Source organism: Enhydra lutris, unplaced genomic scaffold (assembly GCF_002288905.1).
Source record: "Enhydra lutris kenyoni isolate GAN:26980312 unplaced genomic scaffold, ASM228890v2 scaffoldscaffold1, whole genome shotgun sequence".
Taxonomy (NCBI): domain Eukaryota; kingdom Metazoa; phylum Chordata; class Mammalia; order Carnivora; family Mustelidae; genus Enhydra; species Enhydra lutris.
Window position 1 is genome coordinate 59,547,923 of NW_019154085.1, and position 24,875 is coordinate 59,572,797.

General features: G+C 37.1%; 1 protein-coding gene across 1 annotated transcript in view; it reads right to left on the reverse strand.

The window, feature by feature from the left end:
* LOC111140996 (interferon induced with helicase C domain 1) overlaps positions 1 to 24,875 on the reverse strand; it is a 55,315-nt gene that overhangs the window by 16,981 nt on the left and 13,459 nt on the right. The window contains exons 4-5 of the mRNA XM_022493302.1: positions 12,418 to 12,522; positions 6,868 to 7,088 (exon numbers count right to left, since the gene is read on the reverse strand). Of these exons, the coding sequence (XP_022349010.1) occupies positions 6,868 to 7,088; positions 12,418 to 12,522 (326 nt within the window). The remainder of the gene's footprint in view (positions 1 to 6,867; positions 7,089 to 12,417; positions 12,523 to 24,875) is intronic.

The following is a 24,875-nucleotide window of genomic DNA, read 5'->3' on the forward strand; positions in this document are numbered from 1 at the left end:
ACATTAACAGTTAATTAAGCATAACAACCTATCCATCATTACATTCATTAATTTTCAATAAGCATTTACTAGATGCCTATTAGGTGTAGACATTGTATCTGAGATATAAAGATGTTTAAGATCTGGCTGACAACTTTGAGGAACTCAGTCTAGTTCCTTAGTCTAGAGCACATAGACTAAGACTAAACAACAAAAAACCACAAATTATTAAAACAGAGTGTAATAATTCTCCCATAGAAATACACACAAAGTGACAGCAAAGAGGCCGAAGTAACTGAGTACTCAAAAGAAGGGTTTAGAAAGAATTTTAATCTAGTAAACCATGGGTCAGTGACAAGATAAATTAAAACTAAGACTGGATAAAAAATAAATATTGAATTCACAGCTCAGGGCGAGGCTATAAAGGGCTGTGAATACCATGCAGGATATTTTTAATTTAGTATAATAGTTCATAGGACTCTTGTGAGTTGTGGTTAGTATTGATTTATTCCTGCTGTTTGTTTTGGGATAGGGCCAGAGGCAACATGCCTAAAAAACTGAAGGGAGCAGAGAACCAGAAGTGAGGAGGTAAGACACTGCCTGGGAGAGCAAATGTGAGATGAAGGGGTAGACCACTAAAATAGCTTTGGTGGCTGAGAAAGAACAAAAGAGCAAACAGATCGACAAAATAAGTGGAAATCTTTCTGAGGTGACTGGCATTACTGAGGGGAGTGTGTTGGCATTGAGGTTACTCAATGTAATTGGCAATTCACAGTACCTTTGTCACTAGTAAGTCAAAATGCAGGTCTTCAGGAAGACCCTGACCTGCAAGACCATCATGTTGGAGATGGAATCCACTGATACCATAGAGAATGTGAAGGCCAAGACCCAGGATAAAGAAGGCATCCCCTGGCCAGCCAAGGCTCATCTTTGTAGGCAAGCAGCTGGAAGATGGCCACATACTTTCGGACTACAACATCCAGAAAGCGTAAACCCTGTACTTGGTCCTCTGTCTAAAGGGTGGCCATTAATCCTTCAGTGTTGCATTTACAGTCCCCAGTGATGGCATTACTCTGAATTATGGCCATTTGCCCCAAATTAAGTTTAAAAATTAAATTTCCACTTTCAGTAATAGCTGAACCTGTTGAAAATTTTAATAAAGATTTTGTTGCGTGGTAGCAAAAAAAAAAAAAAAGTCCTTTCAGCTGGCTCTCTGTATGTCACAGTGTCAGCTGAAGGTGGCTGAGTTGACCCCTCAGTGCTACACATTACCAGTCTTTCAGAATACCTCCTAGATTAGGGATAGGAATAACCAGGCCATCTTGAAGGTTATATCCTCGGAGAATTTTTCTCACAGGAGCCTAGGCATGTACAGTGTGGCAAATAGAGAGTGGGTAGGAAGAGTTTCAAGGGCCAGCATCAAAGAGTAAGCATTATACTCCTCATAATATAATTACCAGATAATGTGATCAATGGTTATCTTTCCACCGGTCTGCAGAACATGTGTAATTCATCTTTTTACCTGAAGTGAGACCCACTTATGTGTAAAATGAGGGCTTGCTGATACCCCTGGCTGAAAACAGTATACAAAGAACAATGCTTTGTATCACTGTCCAGTGTAAATAATGAAGCTAAGAGTGCATGTGGAGAGGAAAGGAGTAAAATGGAATCTATGAATTTAAAGGAAACAGTGCAGACCTAAAATCAATAACCAAGTCTGGTAAGTGGGAGAAAATAATATAAGGTGAGAAAAATAAGAAAAGAAACTTTCCATTAATGTTTTCATTTTTTGTTTTATTTTTGTTTGTTGTCAAAGTCAAGTTTCTGGTCCATCTGCCACAAAATCACTTGAGAGATTTGGAAAATGCAGACTCCTGAGCCCCACCCAAAGGTCACTGAACCCAGGGACCATCTCTGGGGACACAATTCTGTGTGCATAACCCACACCCTTATATGAAACCTCTCATGTGACCGTGAGTCTTTAAAATGTAAGAACCACAGCTCTTCTCTCTCTTACACAAAGTCATTTCTGACACAGTTTTCTAGAACTACTCTTTTCATTCTACTTACATGAGACAAAGGAACTAATCTGAAGAAGTAAGACAGATTCTGAAGAAGAGAATGAAAATTAAACTTAGTGGGAAGAGATAACAAGATCCAGAGGAGAGAAAGTCAGCCCTGAAAAGTGCTCCAGCCATTTACTTATTATGTGACCTTGGACAAGTTACTGAATCAGGGCAATCCCTTCAATTTCTACATCAACAAAATGAGGATAATGTTAACCTATGGTAGCACTGTTGTGAAAATTAACCGAAATAGAGGCTGTCATTTTTCTGGTTCTCAGAAAACTTCCCTGATATTTTGCTGATCCTTTCCTTCCAGCAGTGTAGTGAAAAAAAGAAGGGCAGGGGCGCCTGGGTGGCTCAGTGGGTTAAGCCTCTGCCTTCAGCTCAGGTCATGATCTCAGGGTCCTGGGATCGAGCCCCGCATCGGACTCTCTGCTCAGCAGGGAGCCTGCTTCCTCCTCTCTCTCTGCCTGCCTCTCTTGCAATCTCTGTCAAATAAATAAATAAAATCTTAAAAAAAAAAAAAAAAGAACGGCAGTTGGCTTCAGAAGATAAAGTTGACGTTTCAGCTCTGCAGCTTATCTGACAGACCAACTCAAAGCCCCAGTTTTCTGATGGGTAAAATGAGGATAAGTATGGTTACCTCATAAAGTAGCTGTGTGGATTTAATGAGATAGAATAAAATAATTAATATTACGTCATGAAGTACAATGCAATATTAATTATCTTATTATTAATACACATCTCTCACTTCTTGGAGTGCAGATTCCTGAGAACAGGATCTGCCTTTGATTTGTCTTTCAATCCCCCCATGCTGCTGAATGATTGAAGAATCTCGATGCCAAGAGGTGACAATAGGAACCTGGGGTTCTGCCCATCGAGGATGAGTCAAGCCCTTCCAAAGAAGCAGTATCTTCTGATCTACAGAACAAAAATAAGTTTTCACAGGAGGTAGCAGGTGTTGGAAATCCTGCTACTCTCTCTGGGTGGCGTTGACTTCCTACTGAAGGACACAGAGAAAGCCAGATGCAAGTTTGACATGGCTAATTGGGAGGTGTGTGGTCCTCTTGGAGCCTTTTCCTGAGATGTGACAGAGTGTCTGCCAAGACTAATCAAACCCAACTGCTACCCACTTCTGCTGAATCATATGGGGCTGCATTATAGCATCTGAAGGAACCTGGGATTTATCTCTCGTGATGTTGAAGCCCTAGATAGGAAATAGAAAGTCTGGGAACACAGGTGGTGTTTTCATTTCTCCCTGCATTTGAAGGCGATAACTTTGGAAAGCATGGAGGCAGGGAGATGAAAGTAAACGATGTTAGTGGGGACAGGATTTCTCTTTTCAAGATCAAGGGTTACAGTACCGTCTATTAGGCCAAATACAGAAGTAAGGTGATGGGACACACAGGGCCAAGCTCAGCTGAAGAGAACTGAAGCTCAAGTTACTTTAAAATGGAAAGAAATGGGATGATAAAGTCAACAATTATGACATATGTGGAAGAAGTAGTGGAGGGATTTCTAGTAATTCTTAGGGAAAAACAATAGAGGAGCAGACGATGAATTAGACTTATGTCCTTACGTGTCTGCCCAACAGTGCAGTGAATACGAAAAATTAGTGAGGATAATTTAACATTTAAACATGGCTACTCATGTGGATTTGTAAGAATCACCCAGATCTAATAAAACGAAAGACCTGTGATGAGCATACAGCACAAGAGGAGAAGCCATTATAAGAACAAAGTGCATGAGAGGCATACAAAAACCTGAGATCAATCAACATGCATGAGATGAAGAAATGAATGTAAGTATTTGGATTTAGAAATTAACTGCACAAAAATAACTTAAAGGAATTCTAGTTTAGCAGATTTTCAGACAAAAAAGAAACTGAGGCTTTTAGTTTATAGCAAACTCCAGATGAGTCTGTGGGTGCCAACACCGGTGAAAAAGGCAAACCTGGTCATGGGTTTAGAGTCACATCTCATCTCTCTTATAGACTGCTTCGATAAGACTGTATGGATAGTATTTTCCCCAATTCTGGATGCTTTGGAAGCATTTGAAGAAGGTCTTACTTATTTATATTTGAAGAAGGTCTTAAATAAATGTCTCAAAAACTATGGGCACTCAGGATGATGAAAAATCTGGAAACCATGTTATATGAAAAATGAAGGAACTGGGAATATTGATCCCAGGGAACAAAGAAAAATGAGTCACGAGGCACATTGCTGCCTTCTCTCTGTGAAGGGCAGTCAAGAGGCAGGAGAAGTAACCCTTACTCTGTATAATCACACTGGAAAGAACTCTAACCAATGAGGGTGGATTCCTGAGAAACAGGTTTTGGTAGGGCTTTCCATCAGTGCCAGTCATTCAAAGAATGGATCAAGTTATCTTATTAAAAGTGGGACTTCCTGGATATCCCAGCTTACTTAGCAGAGGCAAGAGATGAGATGAGAGCTGGATCTTGAAGCCCGCTTTCAGCTCTAAGGGTTTATGACCCTGTGGCCTGATAAGAGAAGGTAAGGAAGCAGATGCATTAAAAATATCTCCCAGGTATTGAAGCTTCATCCTTTGGAGGCGGTGGAATAGCTAACAAGGAGACAGTTAGGGACAGAAGGAGAGCCTTTAGGGAGGGAGATGGCGAAGCCTCAGTTTGAGGAAACTGCAGAATATTCAAATGGTATCAAGAACTCCAGCTGAAGTATCTTCAAATCCAGTTAACTTTCTTTTTTTCTCTAAACCTGGCACTTAAGACCCTGTTCCCTGGGTAAGGAGTTCCGTTTAATTGGTTATGGAGGTGAGGAAGAGGGAGTGGGAGAAAGAACTAAAACTTCCTGACTCATTCCCAGGCTTAAGATAGATTATCTAATTTAAATTTTAGAGCAACTGCACAGGGCAGTATTATTTTGTTCGTTTTACAGATGAGGAAACTAAAGCAAGGAGAAGTTAGGAATCCGTCCAAAGTCAAACTACTGGTGGGTAGAAGGTGTATTCAAAGCTAGATTTATTTTATTCCAAAAGATAATGTCTTTTATAAAGAGTATACGTGAGGGGCACCTGGGTGGCTCAGTGGGTTAAAGTCTCTGCCTTTGGCTCAGGTCATGATCCCAGGGTTCTGGGATCGAGCCCCACATGAGGCTCTCTGCTCTGCAGGAAGCCTGCTTCCCCCTCTCTCTCTGCCTGCCTCTCTGCCTACTTGTGATCTCTGTCTATCAAATAAATATATAAAATGTTTAAAAAAAAAAAGAGTATATGTGAAAGGCTAATCACAAATAAAATCTAATGTATCACTATTGTCACAAGAGAAATAAAACTGTTTTAATAGTAGGCATTCAAGTATAAAGAAGAGTTTTTTCAACTTAGCAGTTACATACAAAATGCATTTGGAAATAAATGATAGAAATTATTCAGATCATAGGGCGCCTGGGTGACTGAGTCATTATGTGTCTACCTTCAGCTCAGGTCGTGATCCCGGAGTCCTGGGATCAAGTCCTACCTCAGGCTCTCTGCTCAGCAAGGAGTCTGCTTCTCCCTCTGACCTTCATCCCACTTGCGCTCTCTCTCTCTCTCTCTCAAGTAAATAAATAAAATATTTTAAGAAAAGAAATTTTTCAGATCATAGATTCTGAGTATGTTTCTTTGGTACCAAAATGCAGGTTGCAACTAAAACCTTTGGTATAATAGAAATCCAAGAATATAGAAAAGCTGTTTAATCCATTACTATATTTTTGGTAAAGGAAATGATGAAAATCTAGTGATGGCATAAGTAACAGAAAAAAGACTATGTCTGACCACGGAAATGTATACTCAGTTTTACTTCACAAAGTGAAGAGTAATCTGCCCAATATCAAATTTACAAATTAGTAAATTCATTTATCTAAATAAAGCTCAAATAACTAGATTTTATTTTATAGTGAAGAAGACTTAAACCTGTTTATGAAGATTATTCTTTAGATACCCCAATATATAAATTATTACAGGAAAACCTCAGTTGCATTTCAAGTAACATCTATACATAATTCTTGGAAGTTAGTTATCTATGTTCCTTTTTTAAAAAAAGATTTTATTTATTTATTTTTCAGAGAGAGAGCAAGCACAAGCAGGGGGAGCAGAGGGCAGAGAGAGAAGCAGGCAGGCGCCCTGCTGAGCAAGGAGCCTGATTTGGGACTTGATCCCAGACCTCTGGGATCACGACCTGAGCCGAAGACAGATGCTTAACTGGCTGAGCCACCCAGATGCCCCTCTATTTTCCTGTTTAACTTGATTTAGATTAGCCAAATAGTCACTTAATTTTCTTTTTGTCTTCAAACAAACGATAAATCTCTGGTAAAGAGGACTTACCACTTTTGACTAAGGGTCAACAGTCAAAGAGATTCCAAAAGACAGTATTTGATCCTAAAATCTCTGGTAAAGAGGACTTACCACTTTTGACTAAGGGTCAACAGTCAAAGAGATTCCAAAAGACAGTATTTGATCCTAGATTCCAGTAAAATTTTGGGGTCATTCATGTCCATGTACTGATAACTTAAATTAGTGCCAGTTAACCTTAAGGAATATCTGGGTAAATGTATTATTCTTTACACATAAGTGTTTATGTATAAAGCTATTTGATTTATGCTCTGGTGTTATGAAAAAATTCATTTTAAAAGATAATAACTTGAATATTACATATATCTGTAAAAGCAAACACTTAAAACAAATTACTTATTTCGATATTACTCTTAATTACATTAAGTCTGTGTGTCCATTGTTATATATGTCATTTTACAAATGCATCAGAAAAATAAAGTGAAAATAAGCACTGTTGCACTACGTGCTACTTGAATACCTTATTGACAAGGACTATAACTTTTCCAGGTTCAGATGCTTTTTTCTTCTTGTCCAAGTGCTCCTTGGCAATGTAAACAGCCACTCTGGTTTTCCCACTCCCTGTAGGGAGGCATATAATGATATTTTTCCCCTCCAAGGCTGGTTGGGCGACTTCCATTTGGTAAGGCCTGAGGTTCAATTCTGGCTCAGGAGATGCTCTTTCTGCCACATTCTCTTCCTCTGAAGGAAATTAAAAGGTAGAAAAATAAGGGAACGGGCAATAAAATAACACAGGCTAGGAAGTCTGAAACCCAGCATAGGCTTCTCGTGGCTTAAATTCTTTTTCATGTGTGGTCCAAACCAATCCGTTTTTCTCTTTTCTGTACCATATGGGTGTCAGCTCTCTGCCGGCATCTGCGAGGTCGACCCAGGCACCCCATTCTGGAAGTGGCCTGGGGGCGGAGGGGTAAAGGGAGTGAATTAACAGGATGGAGGACAGGAGGGGAGGTAACATGGGAGAGTCTTTTCACAGAGTGGGCAAAGCCAGGCGAAATTGCAAGAAGGGCTGCTGTACAGGATTGGCAGTAATGATTCTTAATGCATCAGGCTTTCCGGTTCTTTGTTGAGCCCTTATGCCCTACTTGTTTCTCCATAGTCTTGCCACCTACGAATCAAGAGGAACTGAAAAAGAATGAGTCATTGTCATCACCACCCCTCCTTACTTTTTATTGCAAAGGAGATATTATAGCTAATTGTACTTTCCTTCACTTGAAAAACTTTATCTGACAACCGAATACCCAAAAGCCTGCCCATCCATCTATCTCAAACATCTAAAATGGCAAAAAAACTAAAAACTAAAAAATAAATCCTACTTTTGTCACGTGAAGTAGCTAGATTAAACATATTTAGGGAGGGGGGAAAACTCCTCCCATGCAAGCCTTTAACTGATAGGTTTTCATTAAAAGATGAAAAGCAATTTTGTTCGTTTAAACTGACTTGCAACTGATTTTGGCATTTAGTTTTCATTGTGATCTTTATCCCTTCCTTATATATATTCTCCACGTGTTCATATTTTCCTGAAACTCAAAGTGCAATACAGTAAAAATATTTCCAATTAATACAGATTTCTAAATTTAAAATTCTCATAAAGTACTAACATATATTAATTTTTTGAGCATTAGAATAAAATTATTATAACATATCTTGGCTTAAACATACTTTGTTTAAAAGTGATCACATTTATCTATATTGGCCAGGGGAAAAAGATCTAAAAATGTATAATCTATCATGTGGAATGCAGTAAAATAAATATTATATCAATTTAAAAGCCCATCTTTTGCTTTATGTAATCATAAGAAAAAAAATGAAATGACAGCACTTAGTACTTCATTACACATGAAGTGCTCCTTCTCTTATCAGTGATTGCAATAAAACTAAACTAACAAAATCCCATTAACTTGACAAAAGTTGCTGATGATTCCATTTCAGCAACTGGATGATTCTCTTTAAATGGATTTTAGCTTGTTGTGATAGTACTATCTGCACAGGTAGGAAAATTCACACCAAATATCATTTAGTAAGAGTCATCTACTAACCCGGCAGGAAATTTGCCTTCTCTGTGGATGAGTAAACAAAGAAGCAATACATTTAAGTTATCACTGGATCATCTGCTGATTCATTTAATAGGATTTTCAGGAAAAACCCATCTGAGATCACCAGCATTTAAAGATACACGTTTACAAGTTTGCTTTCCATGTTTGCTTTGAACTTTACAGCAATCAAAATAAGTCATCTTCTATTATATTTATGTAAGTTTCAAATTTATTTAAGATTATCTTTACTTCTCTCCTAAGTGGCCTTTATAGAAGATCCTAATATTCCCAGCATTTATTACCTAATTTTTCCAAAAGAGCAAGAACATTTGCAAAGGAAGATGGATGTACTTTAAATTGTGTTTAACCCCAAGATCCAGGAACTTACTTTCACTAAATCGATATTTAATTTAGGAAATTCCTTAAAAGAGATTAGTAAATTCCTTTTAATTTCACTCTAGGTCTATTTTTGCATGATATTAAAAAAATAATAAAATTCTGCTTCCCTTGTAATAGTTGCAGGTACCTCTTTAAATAATCAGGTTCACTTTTTGTTTTTCATGCTTACTACTATATCCTTGGGTAACACAAATTAAAAAGAGAAACTTAGGGCAATTTCTTATCTCTTCCCCAAGTAATCTAAGATTAAGTCAAATGAGTAAAACATCGATTCCACTTATGCAGGCTAGATATTTATTGTACTAATAAATGTAAGCTGAGTGAAGATGTTAAAAGGGCTATCATGTTCAAAATTTGGTTCCGGAGCCAAACTCGTGTTGTTTCACTGCTACTTAACTCATCATGTCCCACTAGTTCATTCTGCAGCAAATATTAACGGGGTGCCTATTACATGCCATACAGTCCCACGAATATGGTCCTTGTCTTAAAGGACATCAAAGTCTAAAGTACTATACTATAGCCACTAAAAATGTCTGGCTATTAGATAGATAGCTCAATTCGCATCTATAATTTTGAGTCAAGTCCGGGAAACTTGATAGGTAGCCCCAAGTTTAAAAGAGAAGCATAGAGTGAACATGGAAAAAAATGAGAGTTGGATTCATTGTGAGAATAGCATCCAAAGAAGAGCTGGGTGAGTGCTAAATATTCAGCCTGATTCTTGCCTTATCACATCCTCTGACATAGGGATGGAAGAATTTATCCACATAAGCAATGAAAAGAGAATTTTCTCTTCTCTGTCACCAGAAGGAGAGAACTGGGCTGGTGTCAATGAGCCAGGAGCCAATTTCCTTTATAAAAGAAATGTTTGGGTTTTTGTTTGTTTGTTTGTTTTGTTTCTTTTTGGCTTGCTTTGAAAAAGCAAAATCAATTAAATGCAATAATGAATGTGTTATTTAAAATATGCACAAGCTTTGAATAACACTGCACCCTCCCTCTACAACAAATATTGATTGAAGACCTTGAAATTATACTATACCATATAAATGGTCAAAAAATAAAATCAAATAGGACTTAAATAATAACATTTTATTGGAACTACACCATGTGGCACATTTCATTCTCACATTGATTTTGACAGCTGAGTTATTCTTGGAGAGAAAAGGTCTGTCACTGCATGTGTTTGAAATCGACAAAGTATTCCTTTACCTATAGTATGTAACTACGGAAAAACACGCCATTCCAGCTGGACAAATATTAATAGGTATTACCTCGAAATAGTAAGGAAACACTTTCTACATATCAGGCCAATGTGTATTGCCAAAAATATTGCCACTTTGTGAGATGCAGTATATCTCTCTAAAAATGAGAGACAGAAAAGCAAAAAAGCCTTCTGTAGCATAATGAGAATATCTAAAGTTTAAGAGCATCATTAATCATGTTTTAGTATGATATAATACTTCCACAGAGGAGCAAAATGTTATTGTCTTGGGTCACATCCATGATCCTTATGTCCCATTATGTAATTGTTGAAGGCAGACAAAGGACATATGGGATAGAGTCTCTTCGATGTTAACCTCAAAAGTTAAAATATTATCCCAAACATTGTAATGCTTTTCAGAAATTCAGTATATGTTCACCAATTTGCAATTTATCTAATCCCTTTTTTACATTGATTTCTACTTTGTTCTGTATCATGCACCTGAGGGAAAGGAATTTCATAATTTTATGAATTCAGAATTTTACTACCCACTATGCAAAGTAATTCTTTGTTTCTAAGTACAGACCCTATCTAGAACATCAATGGGTGCCTTCTGAAAATGTGTTTGTCTTCATATGTATTTGCCTTTGAAAATGTATTTGCTTTTTAAAAGTAGTTTGTGTTCAGATTTATCACGTCTTTCATGCCACACTGAGGACTGAAAATCAGCAAATAGTTACATTCACTAACAGCACTAGATAGACAAAATGCCCAGCACATACAGGATGCCCATTAAATATTTATTGAATGAATGAATATTGTTGAAAAGCCCTTACTTAGACAAACAAAAATTAGGATGAGGTCCAGAAGCTTAAAACAAACATAAAGATGTTAAATATTAGCTAGAACATATTTTGAGTTCTAACATCAATAACATTTAATAGAAATGTTAATTATTAAATCTAACAACTGTATAACAAGTATGGAAAAATCAAATACAACCCGAAGAAATAAGCACAGGGCAATAACTTAATAAACACTGAGTGCAGTGAACAGAAAATGAATTAACCCTTTAAAATCCTGGAAAGCTTTTAGGGCAGATGTAAATGATTTTATGTAAATGATTTTATCCCTTAACGATTCTTCTAGCTAAATTTCGTTAATTCTTCTCACAACCCAAGGGAATCTGAAGTACACAATATTTTCCAAGTTTTTTTCTAGAACTCAATCATAGAACAAATGAATAATAAAGTAATTTGTGTTTCTTAATTTGCCAGTTTCCTACTGATTCTTAGCTGGCCACATTGCAAAGCATTTTTTGTTTGTTTATAATTTGTTTATAATTTGTTAATTTTAATTATGAAATAGTTCAAGTGCACAGACAAATATGGAAAGGTGTATAACAGATATCCAAGGTTCTATCACCTCTTCTTAGAAAATGTTAACATTTTAGTTCGGTTGTAATCATTGGAATTGCACATTCAAACAACAGAAAGAAGCAATATGAAATCGACCAGACTGACAGAATTTAGGCAATCTGATAACAGGAAGTATTGCTGAAGTGTGGGACTGGGAAAAGGCACTCTCATTTATTGTTGGTGTGATATCCAACTAAGACAGCAATTTGGGAAACACCTAATAAAGTCCTCATTTGGTGACAAAAATATTTTTGGAAACTCTACTTCTATGCAAGAGCTATTCAGACAAATTGAAACTCTTTTAACTGCATGTGTAATTTGTAGTTTTTCATTTTAAAAGGACTCTTGTTAACTGGGTGTTGGGCATTAAGGAGGGCACGTGATGTAATGAGCACTGGGTGTTCTATGCAACTGATGAATCACTAAACTCTACCTCTGAAACTAGTAATACATTATATGTTAATTCATCGAATTTAAATAAAATAAAATTAGAAAAATAAAGAACTCTTGTTACCTGCAGTTAATCTAGAGTCACAATCCTCTTATTGACAGTATTATTTTTTTTTAATTTAAAATGTTGTTAAAAAAAAAAAAAAAAAAGGTAGGGTACGGGAACTCATGTACCAAACTGAATACATGATTGAAACGCAGTCAGCTTCACGCAAAGGGATAGCATGAATAAAATAGGTGACCTGACTCTATGGAATGTGGCATATGCATGTTCTTATCTACACCAAAAAGATAAATCCCGGATCCAAAATGAGAGAGCTTGATGCTAAGACTTTTGTAAGTTGTACTTTTAAAGAAAGTGAATGGCAAAGTTCCAAAAGAACTTCAACTGTAGAAAAGAATTGCTTTAATTGCATAAATCCATTAGGGAGGGTATGAACAGCCCCCATGCTTTCCACTATATGGCGTCTTATTTCACACTTTTTAAGGTTTACACAACAGTTAGGCAGTACCTGAATCACTTCCCATGGTGCCTGAATCACTGCCCATGTTGCTGTTATGTCCAAGACTTTCATCTAAGCAGCTGACACTTCCTTCTGCCAAACTTGTGTCTGATTCTGCAAAGGAAAACATTTTAAAATATTTTTAAAATATTTCTGAGAATAAACGTATTTTAACTGCACACCTCTACAGCACACAGTACATGCAGTTCAATGCAAGTGGAAAAGGCACACCCAGACGATTGTGAATAAAAGGTAAGAGTTTCTGGCAAGCAACGTTTAGAAACTCCACTATGGATGAGCAGCCGCAGGGTAGAGAATCAAACACGCACACCTACTTTACCGCACGCCCGATGAGAGGAAATACAAACTTGTAAACAATTATGACGTTTGTTGTCCCCCCACACGGGAATTTTGTCCCAGAAAAGAAAATCTACGCTTGATAATGGCATTGAAACACAAAGTATTACATAGTAATCCCCTGAGTTATTTTAACACAAATGGTAGGAAATTAGTAAAGTATAAAAAATTAATAAAATACACGGTTCTGTTAATGGGTGATGAAAATAACAGCTCAGTGATAAATGTAACTTTAAAAATCTCCAAAAGAATTTGCTCAAAAAGAATCTCATTAGAGCCTGGCATGGCAGTTGTACTAGAAGCTTATGTGAGGTTGGAAATCAATGTTTTGCTTTACTACAATTAAACTAAGCTTCCATCAAAAAGTTACAGTGAAGATGAACAGCAAGAGGACTCCCTTAATTTGTAAATCTCGATGTTTGGTTTTCAGTACCCAGTATCAATTGTTTTTGAAAATCCGCCCCCCTCCCAGGGAAGACTTCCCTCTTTACAGTTTATTGCCAAGGACTTATGCAATCTCATCCACATGGATCAGAACTATTGCTAAACTAGTAAAAGTAAGTGAAAGATGGCAGCAAACATCGGCTCTAGAATCAGGACTCGTGAAATTGGCTGTTGAGGTTGCTCTGAGCCTGGCTTGCCATTAGTTAAAGTGGGGCTAGTACAATTTGCCTCCTAGAATTTGATTGCCATTAAGTAATATTAGGTACAATCAGCTCTTAGCACTGTAGCTCAATTGCTAGTGATTGGAAAATGAAATAAAAATCAAGGAGCTGGCGTATTATTAGGGCACGAGTTCCATGAAATAGTGTTCTTCTTAAAATTAATAACAATTCATAATATTTATACTTGTTGCATAATTATCATTTCATGCTAAAGCTCCCAAAGGCACTAAATAAATTACACGAAGGTAGCCTTTAGATACTTAGACTAGTCTGAGTGTCACACATTAGAGCTAGAAATAGAAGTGGCTAAAAAATGCACTAAGTATATTATCAATAAAACTTCTCTGGAAAAAGACAGGGTACAACTCTTCAAAAAGACAAGTGTCTTCATTTTCCTTAACCAGTTATTTTTTTTTAAGTTGGTGCATTGAGGTACAATTTATCTTTTTAACTATCTTTATAATCACTCTTTTTAAAAAGTTTGTTCTTTTAGGTAGGTTTAGTTTGATGAATCTGACAAATGTATACAGTTTTGCAACCACCATCACAAGCAAGATTTTTCTATCACCTCAGAAGTCGCCCCCCCAAAAAAAAGAAGTCCCCTCGGGCCCCTTTGTTGTTATTTCTCTCCTGCTGCCCCCTGATTTAGTTTCTGTCCCTAGAGTCTCGCCTTCTCCAGAATGTCTCATAAATGGATTCACACAGTATGTAACCTCTGTTTGACTTCTTGAACTTAGTGTAAGACATTCGGGATGATTCCACGTTGTTTATATCAGTAATTTGTTCCTTTTTATTGCTGACTAGTACTCCCTGAACATCTGAGATGTCTGTGACATCTCCCTTCCAACTCAGATAAGCCTAGTCAGCATGAAATAAGATGGAATTACAGCTGACCCCCATCAAATATACAAGACATCTTTTCTTAAAAGTTAAGAGCTGATAAGAAATTCTCAATGGACATACATACTGTTTAAGTATATTAGCACAACATAAATATACTAATGTGAAAATACTGTGCCTACCAGTTGTCGTAGATTAGCTCTCAAACTCAGATTTGAGGAATCCCTTATGATCACACGGGAAAACCTGTATATCTCACTGAGAGATTTTAAATATGGCACTTTGCAATTCCCAGAGGTATGCCTTGTTAGAAGCTTAGAGGCGAGTGTGGGATAGAACTGTCAAGCAGAAGAGAGTTCTGGGCAGATGTACTGATGAAAAGAGAATATGATTTGTAAGGAAAAGGCAAGGTGTAAAATGAGATGGGGAAAATGTCATTGCAAGGATAATTCTAGATCTAGAAGTATAGACTACGATTTCTGAAGCAAAAAAGTAAATTTTGACATGCTTTTCATTTGTTGTTTTAAATATGGTGTGAGAACTGAAAATAATACCAAAAATACTAAAAAATACTAACAAGTATTACCTATAATCTAACCCTGTATCCTTAGGTTTCCCACTAAATGTAATACAAATGGAAATTACACTTGATTTTCATTTCATTTTCTAATCACTGCAGTTAAACAACAATCTTAAAACTACTTTGTATATTTGTAAAGTCTAGGTTTTCCCCCAAGCTTTGCTTTAACATATGTAAGTTTGGGAGAGCTATTTAGTGCAAAGTGCATGATTAATTTGTAAGTATTAAAGAAAGTTGCTCCCAGAAATAGTGTATTATTAAGTGTATTTCATGGATTATTTTGACCTTACAAACAAATTTGCAATGTGTCAGGAAGACACTTCAGCTCGGTGCCTTCACAGATGTAAATTACACTTTAAACCTCAACATCCTATGTGGTAGATATCCATCATCACCTTAGTTTTACAGACCATACACAGAGGCCCAGAGAAGTTAAATGATTTATCCTAATCACACAGCTAGAATGGGGCCGAGAGAGAAATCCCTATTTTCTGAATCCAAGCCTGGTATTCCAGTGTTTTTTGATGATTTGTGCAAAGCTTTATAAATAAGCAAACAATCCTCTATCCAAATGTTAGTGAAATGAAAGTTGATTATTGCTGTTGTTGTTGCTATTGTTTTAAAGCATATAGACATTTTCATTGTAATGTCCAATTTTCTGTCAATCTTGAAACAGTTTATCTTCCCAAGGGGGGAAAAAAGGAGAGGGATTGTTTTATTTTGCTAACATTTCTAATTTCATCGATAGACTTTCATTTACTTTATATTTAAACATCCACACAAATTTTGAAATTTACTTTTCTGCACACAAATAAAAGAGGAACACTTCCATCCTTGTTAAACAAAATTAATTGGAATAATTCTGCTAGAGATAATTATGAAAATGAAAGTGAATATATAGAGGTCTATTTCTTTGTCATTTTGAGGATATATAAAATCTCCAGTTTCTCAACACAAAAATAATTTTGTTTCCTAGGCAGCGAATTCTTATGCACTTGATATATTTTTTTTATTTCATAGAAAGAGAAGTACTAAAGGAAATAACTTTAATAATAAAAGAAAATATACTGACTCTCCCATAACATTAAGAATATCTTCCCCAGAGATTTTCTTCCTGCATTCACTTAAAGAAATCATGTTTAAAAAATCACACACACACACACACACACATAAAGTCAGATCAATTGATTATGTGATACCAGAACTAAACCGGGCTATTGAGTTCATAAGGCAAGAATTCCTGCAACTGACTTATATAGGATTATTTTGTTTTATTCTTTGTACTTTTCACAGTATGTCAATCTGGACTTATGTCCTGATGAACAAAGTCATGTCTATGATTTTAAAATAGATCAGATAAAATAGGGTAGTCACTTGGAGGCAGGGTGTTGCCATGAAAAGAACATTATGTTAGGAAGTCAACCAAATAGGTCTCCAGATCTGAACTCTGCAGCCACTGCTAACAAGTGACTTAACCTTTTTTTTCTTAATTTTTTTTTAATATTGGTAGTAGTTTCTACTTTCTCCTTTATCTTGAGAATGATTCCCTTAGATAAAGGAAATGAATCATGAAGAGAAACAAATCTTAAATTCTCATGAAGTTGCTACTTAAACAGGCTTTGAATATTGGAGTTATATTATATAATAAGTTTAGTTAACTTTTATATAGGTGTCATTTCCTCTAGGGAAAATATCAAAGCTGGATACAAAACAGATTAGAAAATGCTGGTAATTTCTAACTGTTAAAAAAAAAAAAAGCAGTTATGTATATCAAACTCTCTTGGAATGAAAGAAAATGATACTCATCCAATTAAAAGATAGGATTTTCTGTAATAATTTTGTAAACAGCACAAAAAAAGAACAGCTATGTATACAGTGATAGTGTCTAAGACCAGTCCATAAGCCACGGAAAAAAATGCCTCATTTTGCAATCACAACTTGAATATTTTACTAATAAGGCAGAAATATTAACTGGAATCTGAGAAATTTCACATTTAACATCCTCTAGACTTTAAATACTTTAAAATATTTTTAAACCATTCAGAAACCAAAAATATTGAAGTTAAAAAAATTCAAATGAAAAAAACCTCTTGGTTGAAGGCCTTTTTAGATCTATTGCAATGTAAAGTATGCCCTCTGCTGGAAAATGCTATTATAACAATTAGTTGGTAAGTACATTGTTTTTTCAACCTAAGGGCTAAGCTTCGTTAGGTAAGATACAAATTGGTTCTTACTTCTTTCTATCCCTGCCAGGTACTGTACCCCCTTATTTCCACCTGCATGCATTTTTCATTCTACAGAATATTTCTCCTTTTTCACCCTTTGCCTCGGACTGTCAAACATTCTCTTTGCTGAAAAGTGGTTTTGCATTGGAGCAGGAAGCAGTGCAAAGGGCTGGGGCCTCTATACACACTGAGAAAGAAGAAGGGCACCTGCAGCTCTCATTCACCTGAGAGGTAGTGCTTACAAGGTCTGCAAATAGTCTGATTTCACCTGCCACCGTCCTTTCATGTTTATTCTTGCTCTGACCTTGGGATGCGTGTTAGCTTCACCTCTTTAGCCATTCCCCTTTGCCTGGCTTCATAATCCCCACAGCCCACAATGCCGAAGATCCGAACACATGTGCACTCACGGGCACTCCCACAGAGACTGCACGGGCTTCCTAGGTGTGCCTGCTTTCAAACTACTAATAATACCCTTCCTCCCTTCCTTCCTTTCTTTCTTAGGGTCCTGTCTTTTTCAATAGCTCTTATTGATAACATAAAAATGAACAACAGTTGGGTATTGTCCATATGGAAAAAGCAGGCTTTTTGTGATGCGTACATTTGGGACTAAGACACATCTTTATCACCCTCTTTCCTTTCCCCTCCTCCTCTAATGTCTCATTGAGATATACTAGCCAAGCTCTTCAAGACCACCAATAAAGTTATTCTGGACTGTGGGTTCCTTTGAATCTTTCTGTGCTTTTCTGTGGGCTCCTATAATTGGATCAGACACATTGCTAAGACCTCTTGTCTTTTTTTTTTTTTCTAAAATGCAAAGTATCCTAACACTCAAACACTCCTTTTCTTTTGAAATAACTTATCCTTAATCTTTTTTGAGAGGAAATAGATGACTTTTATTTTCAGCTCTATGTATATGGATTTGTGCGTGTGCGCGCGCACACACACACACGCTCACATTTTGGTCTGTCAGATTCTGCTCTCCGTGCCAGGGAACATGTGTTCCCGCAGAATGGAGAGAAGCCACCTCCACCCACCTTGCATATTCTCTCCTGGATCCAAGCTTCTAGGAAATGAGTTCCCCAAAGAGAAAAAACTCTCCTAGAGCCACAGGCCCACATGGCTATCCATGGAGCTCCTTGCTCCTGTTTATAGAATTTATACCGCTGAAATGTTTCAGTCAGAATTAAATTTGAATTGTGTGTAAGTAATAGTGTTGGCTTAAATTGTATCATGTATACCCTTTAGCCTTTGGACTTGGATCTCCCTCTGTAAAGACAGTTATTGGAATACAAGGGGGCCAAAAGTCCCAGAGTGAATCAGCTATGAGGGAAAAGCCCAATGACCACTGGGAAGTGAGTCTTGGCAGTGACAAGGTTTAGGGACGGCAAGATAGAAGATGAATTGGAAACTTCTTTGGCTGGTAACCACCCCCTCTGGAAGAGCTATTCAAGTTAAGCAGGCTTAAGTAAGTCTGAGGAGAGTATGGGGAGAGACACATTTAAGGGTGTTCTGGTAAATACTCAACGGTCAGCTCCTTGAGGTAAAACAAAACAAAACAAAACAAACAAACCATGATTTCAAAGTGTCTGCTAATGTCCACGTGTAAATATTCCTGCCAGGGCTGATTTCAAGCTACCAGCATGATGTCACAGAGTGGAGCTGGGAAGAGATGGGTGCGTCTGGCTCTGGCAAGCTAGTGGCAGCCGGCTCCGGCTGCCCAGGGCACGCAGTCCCCCCATGAAGGACTCTCCTAGAAACATCATCTGAAATGACCAGCGCGCACTGTGCTAGTATTTCAGAATTGTTAAGAGTATTTTTTTCCCTTTCGGGAAATCACTTGTAAAAGCCATAGAGAAGCCCATTAACTTTCATTGATCTGGGAAGTCTCTCCTACTACCCTCCCCCATCAATGGTCCCCTCTGATCAAACTGCTGCCCTGCACTTTTGTATAATTTTGCTGTGTTTACTATAGTTGGATTTTGATGTGTTTATTTACTGTTGGGTCCATCTTGTATAGACTTTATTTTTCAGAGCAGTTTTAGGTTCACAGTAAAATTGAACAGAAGTACAGAGACTTTCCTTAAAAGCCCTGCTCCCACACATGCAGAGCCCCCCTCAATGACACCCCCCACCCTAAACGTATTTTGAATCTTCCTACACCTACACCCTTGCTCGTAGTGCCCATGTGGTCTGAAATGCTGCCTACCACCTCTGTGCACAGATCCAACACAGGACGGATGTATCCAATTCCTCCTTAGGGAGGCTGTCTTTATGTCTTCCTTCCCAAGTCTACCCTCCTTAATCTTTTAACACGTTCTCCTCCACTCTGGATAGATAACTGTTTTCCTCTGGGGGCCTGGAACTTGTTTTCTGGAACTGGGTTACAAACTCCTTGAGGGTGAGGACAACAGGCTGGTACTTGGTTCTCTCAATAATAAGACCCAACCAACTCACCCTCTGGCTTCTAGTCCTCATTCACGTGCCAAAATAGAGAAGGTAAGTCCTAAGCATCAAATTAAAGTTAAAATTGTCGCCTTTGTTAAAATGGTGCTTAAAAAAAAAAAAGGGAAAAGATAAACGCTTGACGTTTGTAGCCATAAAAGGATGTCATGAAAATAAATCCAGCACGTCTTAACTGCACACTGGGGAGATGCTTCCCATCAAAATACCTATGTCCTCCATCCTGAGAGATGAACAATAACCCTCATAGAACTAGTAAGCAATTGGGAGTCATATAACTAACCTAGATGGCTCCGGAGAAATTTCAAATAAAATACAAACCTATATTAACCGTTAGCCAACACTGACATCAGCAGGGACAGCAGCTTATCTCTCTCTGGCCGTCTCTCTCTCTCTTTTTCTTTTTTCAGCTCAAATTAATATTTTCCTTTTGGATTGCCTCAGTAGTATTTCTAGTTCCCAATAATTGATGTAACTAAATTTAGCAAAATACGGAAATAAAGGATAGCTACCTGTAGTGAAACCAATCCTGTAATAGTGTGGGTAATTCTGACACAGTCTTATATGCTGCTATATCAATTATCTTTTCCACTAAGGTCTCAAGTGCTATATGGTATTTTTTTTTCCTAGAGATTCTAAAAATCTCTAAATTTCTAGAGGCTGGTGCTATAAAACATTATTCTGGTCCTCAAGTGCAAGGATAAATTTTGTGGCATTTTTACAGAAATTAGTATAGACCAAATCTAAGATTGGACTTTGGTCTATAAAAAGGCAAAACAAAACAACAACAAAAAAAGTGCTATAACAGATTGGGCCAGGGAGAAGGAGGCTGTTTTATAAAGGTCAATTTTTAAACCCCTCCTACAGAACATGATCTATGCAAAATATATCCACAATATATTCCAAAGCATAATGTCACCGGATAAACCTAAGGAGTGGAACATATGGGGGAATATGAAAAAGAAGGTATTAAAGTCTGAAAACAAGCAGGTTGGTAAGCTCATTAGCTGGGGTGGAATTTTAAAATCTTCACGTGAACGAATATATAAATCAAAATATACACATGCATTCACAGTCATGCGCACTGTATATTCACACATGGCACACTCTACAGTTACATTATAATCTTCCACCCTGGAACAGTGAATTCCATTCTCTTTATAATGTAAAAGCGCCCTCTGCTGGCCAATCTCGGGTACTTGCACCGTCTCGTTTTATAACCGGAAGATCTAACAGACCGATAAAAGAAGTCTGGGAGATTTTATGTGAAACTCTGCATCCAAGTAAGTTCATTGCAAATAAAAAATTTATCTTGTTTTGAATCTCATTTGCTTGGCTTTTATTTTATTACAGGGCATTAATTCCTAAAATGGTGTAATGTAAAAGTCGATGTAAAATACTTGTTTTTGAGAAAGCAAGAATAGCAGATTATTAAATATAAAATGATTGTACCATCAATTCTACTGTAAGCCTAGGTAATTAAAATTATCCAGATACCTGTATTTGCTAAAATTAAAATATTTTCAGCAGAAGAAAATGAATGTGGCTTTTGTGTCCCTCTGATGTTTTCTAGGGTGGTGTGGTCTAGAGAGAAACAGCACAGATTTCCAATATTTTCTTGTTATAAGAGATGACCAGTGATTTTAGGAAGCAGAACTATGACATCCAGCATCAAAATTCTACTAACAGTCTAAACATCCTTTAGAAATTATTGTGTTAACTTAGAAGAAGGCAAGTTTTAAAAATTGGTGCCATCTTCATTATTAACAACTTTTTAATGGGAAGCATTTGGAAGGAGGAAGGAAGAACATGCCAGTCCCCAGTGTGGAGGCATGACAAAAGCACTCTCCAGAGCCGCCTACTAGGGAATCCTGATATATCACCCCAAGGGTGAAAGAGAAATGGGATTAAAACTGGTTTCAGGGCAGGCTACTGTTACTGGTGGTAGTATATCTTACCCACCAGGTGTGTTAAGGAGTCAAAAGGGCAGAAAAACAATACATAAGGAGTCTTTGATTGAAACTATAAATAATTATCATTTGTATGCACCAAGACTATTATGCACTGAAAAAAATATTTTAGAAACTGGTTCAGAAATAAAAATTAGAGGAGTCAATTTAAAATTAGAAATAATTCAAGTCACATTTTTTTCTTTCTGCATATGAAAATTCATATTTATAGAATGTGTGCAGCTTAAGAAATAAGTTTCTTTCAATGCTACTTTGGTAGCATTGGCTATATTTAAGCTGTATGTGAAATCTTAACCCTATATATTAAAATTAAAAATAAAAATTGTATATTATCAATACCAGTGAGATATACAAAACAAAAATTATGCAAATGCGTGATACAGACTATGGGATATTTTCCCCTTTATTTTGACTGCTAATTCTATGAAAGGATGCCCGTAGAGGCAAAATCCTTCTACAGTAAATTTTGTAATAAAACCTTTAATCAAAAGGACACCAGTGGGGCGCCTGGGTGGCTCAGTGGGTTAAAGCCTCTGCTTTCGGCTCAGGTCATGGTCTCAGGGTCCCGGGATCGAGCCCCGCATCGGACTCTGCTCAGCAGGGAGCCTGCTTCCCCCTCTCCCTCTGCCTGCCTCTCTGCCTACTTGTGATCTCTATCTGTCAAATACATAAATAAAATATTTTTTTTAAAAAAAGGACACCAGTAACTCTCTTGGGCTAATGGTAATTTACAAGTTATTTATACCTGTAATTCTTAGTTCTGGAGAGCAATAAGAAAATAGACCAACACTTGCAATGATCCATAGCATCTATGAACTGTGGTGTCTAAGACCTAAGGCAAAGGAACTACATTTTCCTAAGTAAGTTACCCTTTGCTATTGTGCTGAGAAGGACCAGAATGGATTGGACTATATGGCTCTCAAGTCCACGGCGAAGTCCAGACATCATGAGGATCCTGTAGACCAGAAGGTCGTTCAAGTCTGTGAATTGGGTGGGGTCCTCCTATCACTGGACAGTGTATTATATACTTCTGCATGTTCTCAGACTAGTATATGTTTTAGTAGCTGTACTTGCATTTACTGTATGACTGTTACTAGCACTTCCTGCGACTATACAGTGAATACTGTTTGACTGACAGGCCCTTCAGTTGAGAGCTCCAGGGGAGCAAGAAGTCACCTCTGTTATGTTCCCCCACTGTATTGGCAGAACTGAATACTGAACAGTACATGTCTGGCATGCAGGAGTTAAATAAATATTTGTTAAATGAAAGAATCGAAAGGAACAGAGGGCAAATGAGAAGGAGAGAGGGAACACAGCAAGAAAACAACACAAAACCCTTTCTGTTCTCTAAGGCTATTATTAAGATCCAGATTTTCTTTTCACAATACGCAACTCTTAAGTTTTACACTAACTAGTAAGAAAACAGAACATTTTTAAAGTTTTGCCTTTAATTTTGTTCACTTTAAGACTCAGAATCCTCGGTAGATACATAAGCTACAGGCTGACAAGATGTGCTGCTGGCAACCTTTGATGAAAAACCCTCATTCAAGATACAGGATCATTTGCCAGCCTCAGTCCCGTCTTTGATTCTTTCTAGTGTGGATTTAGAAAACAGCCAGTAACCCACAGGGATGTCAGGTATCCTATCAAGGAAGTTTATTAAAATGTGATAAATCCACATTCAGAGAGTGATTTTGGCATTCCTATAAGATCATGATTTCTGAAGGATAGTGCAGCTGCTCAAGTGGAAAAAAAAAATCCCTCTGGAATTTAGGTTTTTGCTATTCCATATATTAAGCTTCACTAACGTGTGGTCCAGGCCAGCGATACAGTGTCACTAGGGAGCGTATGAAAAAGGCAGAATCTCAGGCTCCACAGAGGACCTACGGAATCAGAGTGCATTTCAGTAAAACCCACTCCTCCCGATGATTCATTTACCCAGCAAAGCAGCAGAAATGTTGCGTTTAAAAAAAAAAAAAAAAGCAAACGAGGCACAAGCTTGAATAGTGGGCAAACTGTAAAACATATTGGTACTATTTATGACAAAGGATTGCTATCCTATACATTTATATAGATTTGTGATCACACAAATCAGCAAAAAGAATATAAACACCCTAATAGGAAAACAGAGAGGCAATTAGTGACAACAACAAAAAGAATAAACTTACCAAAAGGTTTTCCACTAGAAATCAAAAAATTCAAATTCAAGTAGCAAAATACCAAATTGGCAAGGTTTGAAAATAATGATATTTTGTAGAAATAACTGTTTTTGCAGAAGAGATTTCAAGGCAATAAACACTCTCTTATACTACAGGACGCCTAAATTGGTACAAGTTCCTGGAGTGAAATTTGACATTAAGTCTCAAATGTCTTAAGATGGTAAACATCATTTGATCCAGAAGTTCCAATTATGTAATAGGTTTTCAAGAATTATATTGAAACATAGATATGTAGGGAGTTATTCACAATGTAGAAAATTTTTAACATCTTAATTATTTAACAATTGACTTATTAATTATAAAGCATCCAATGGACGTGACTATTATGAAGCCATTAAAAACCATGCTATAGAAGAATATCTAACAAACACAGGAGAAATGCTATTATATATAAACATCCACTTATGTAAAAAGATCGGAAAGATAGATACCCAAATGTTAAAAGTAATATATACACATTGTGGGAGGATGGGTGACTTTTTCTTTGTATGTTTTCATGGTTTCCAAATTTCCTGCAACGCAGTTACATTACTTTTCTGAGTAGAAAATAGGAAACTTTGGAAACATCTGGATGGCTCAGTCAGTGGAGCATGCAACTCTTGATCTCAGGGTTGTGAGTGCAAGCCCCACATTGGAGGCAGAATACTTAAAAAGAGAGAGAGAGAGAGGGAAGAAAGTAGGAAACTTTGCAGTGGTGTGATGGTGTCTGCTTATATCGGCTCACCAGAGCCAATCGTTAAATTTTCAGGAATTTGTGAGCAGGTTGTTAAGCACAGCCATTTTAAAAATTAAATTATATAGATTTACAGTTAAATAAATTACATGAAAGCAAAGGTAATGAATACTTAAACTCATCACTTCCTGATCATGTTTCTGGATGTCCCTGTTCTCTATGGCATTGAAGCTGTTAATGCTTACTGTATCTGCTAGCGGAAATGCTAACAGGATGGTGAGCTGGTGCTTCTCTCTTTCCGACCCAGGGACGTGAGGTTGGAGGTTTGACACCAGCTTCAGGGAAAGCATTTCCATCGTGAAGATTGGCAAATACTACAGCTCAGGACTTCTCTTTTCCCCGGAGAGTTACTTCTTAAACATTTACCACACAGCACAGATATTTACATTTTTTTTTCTTTTAAATGACTATTTCTTGT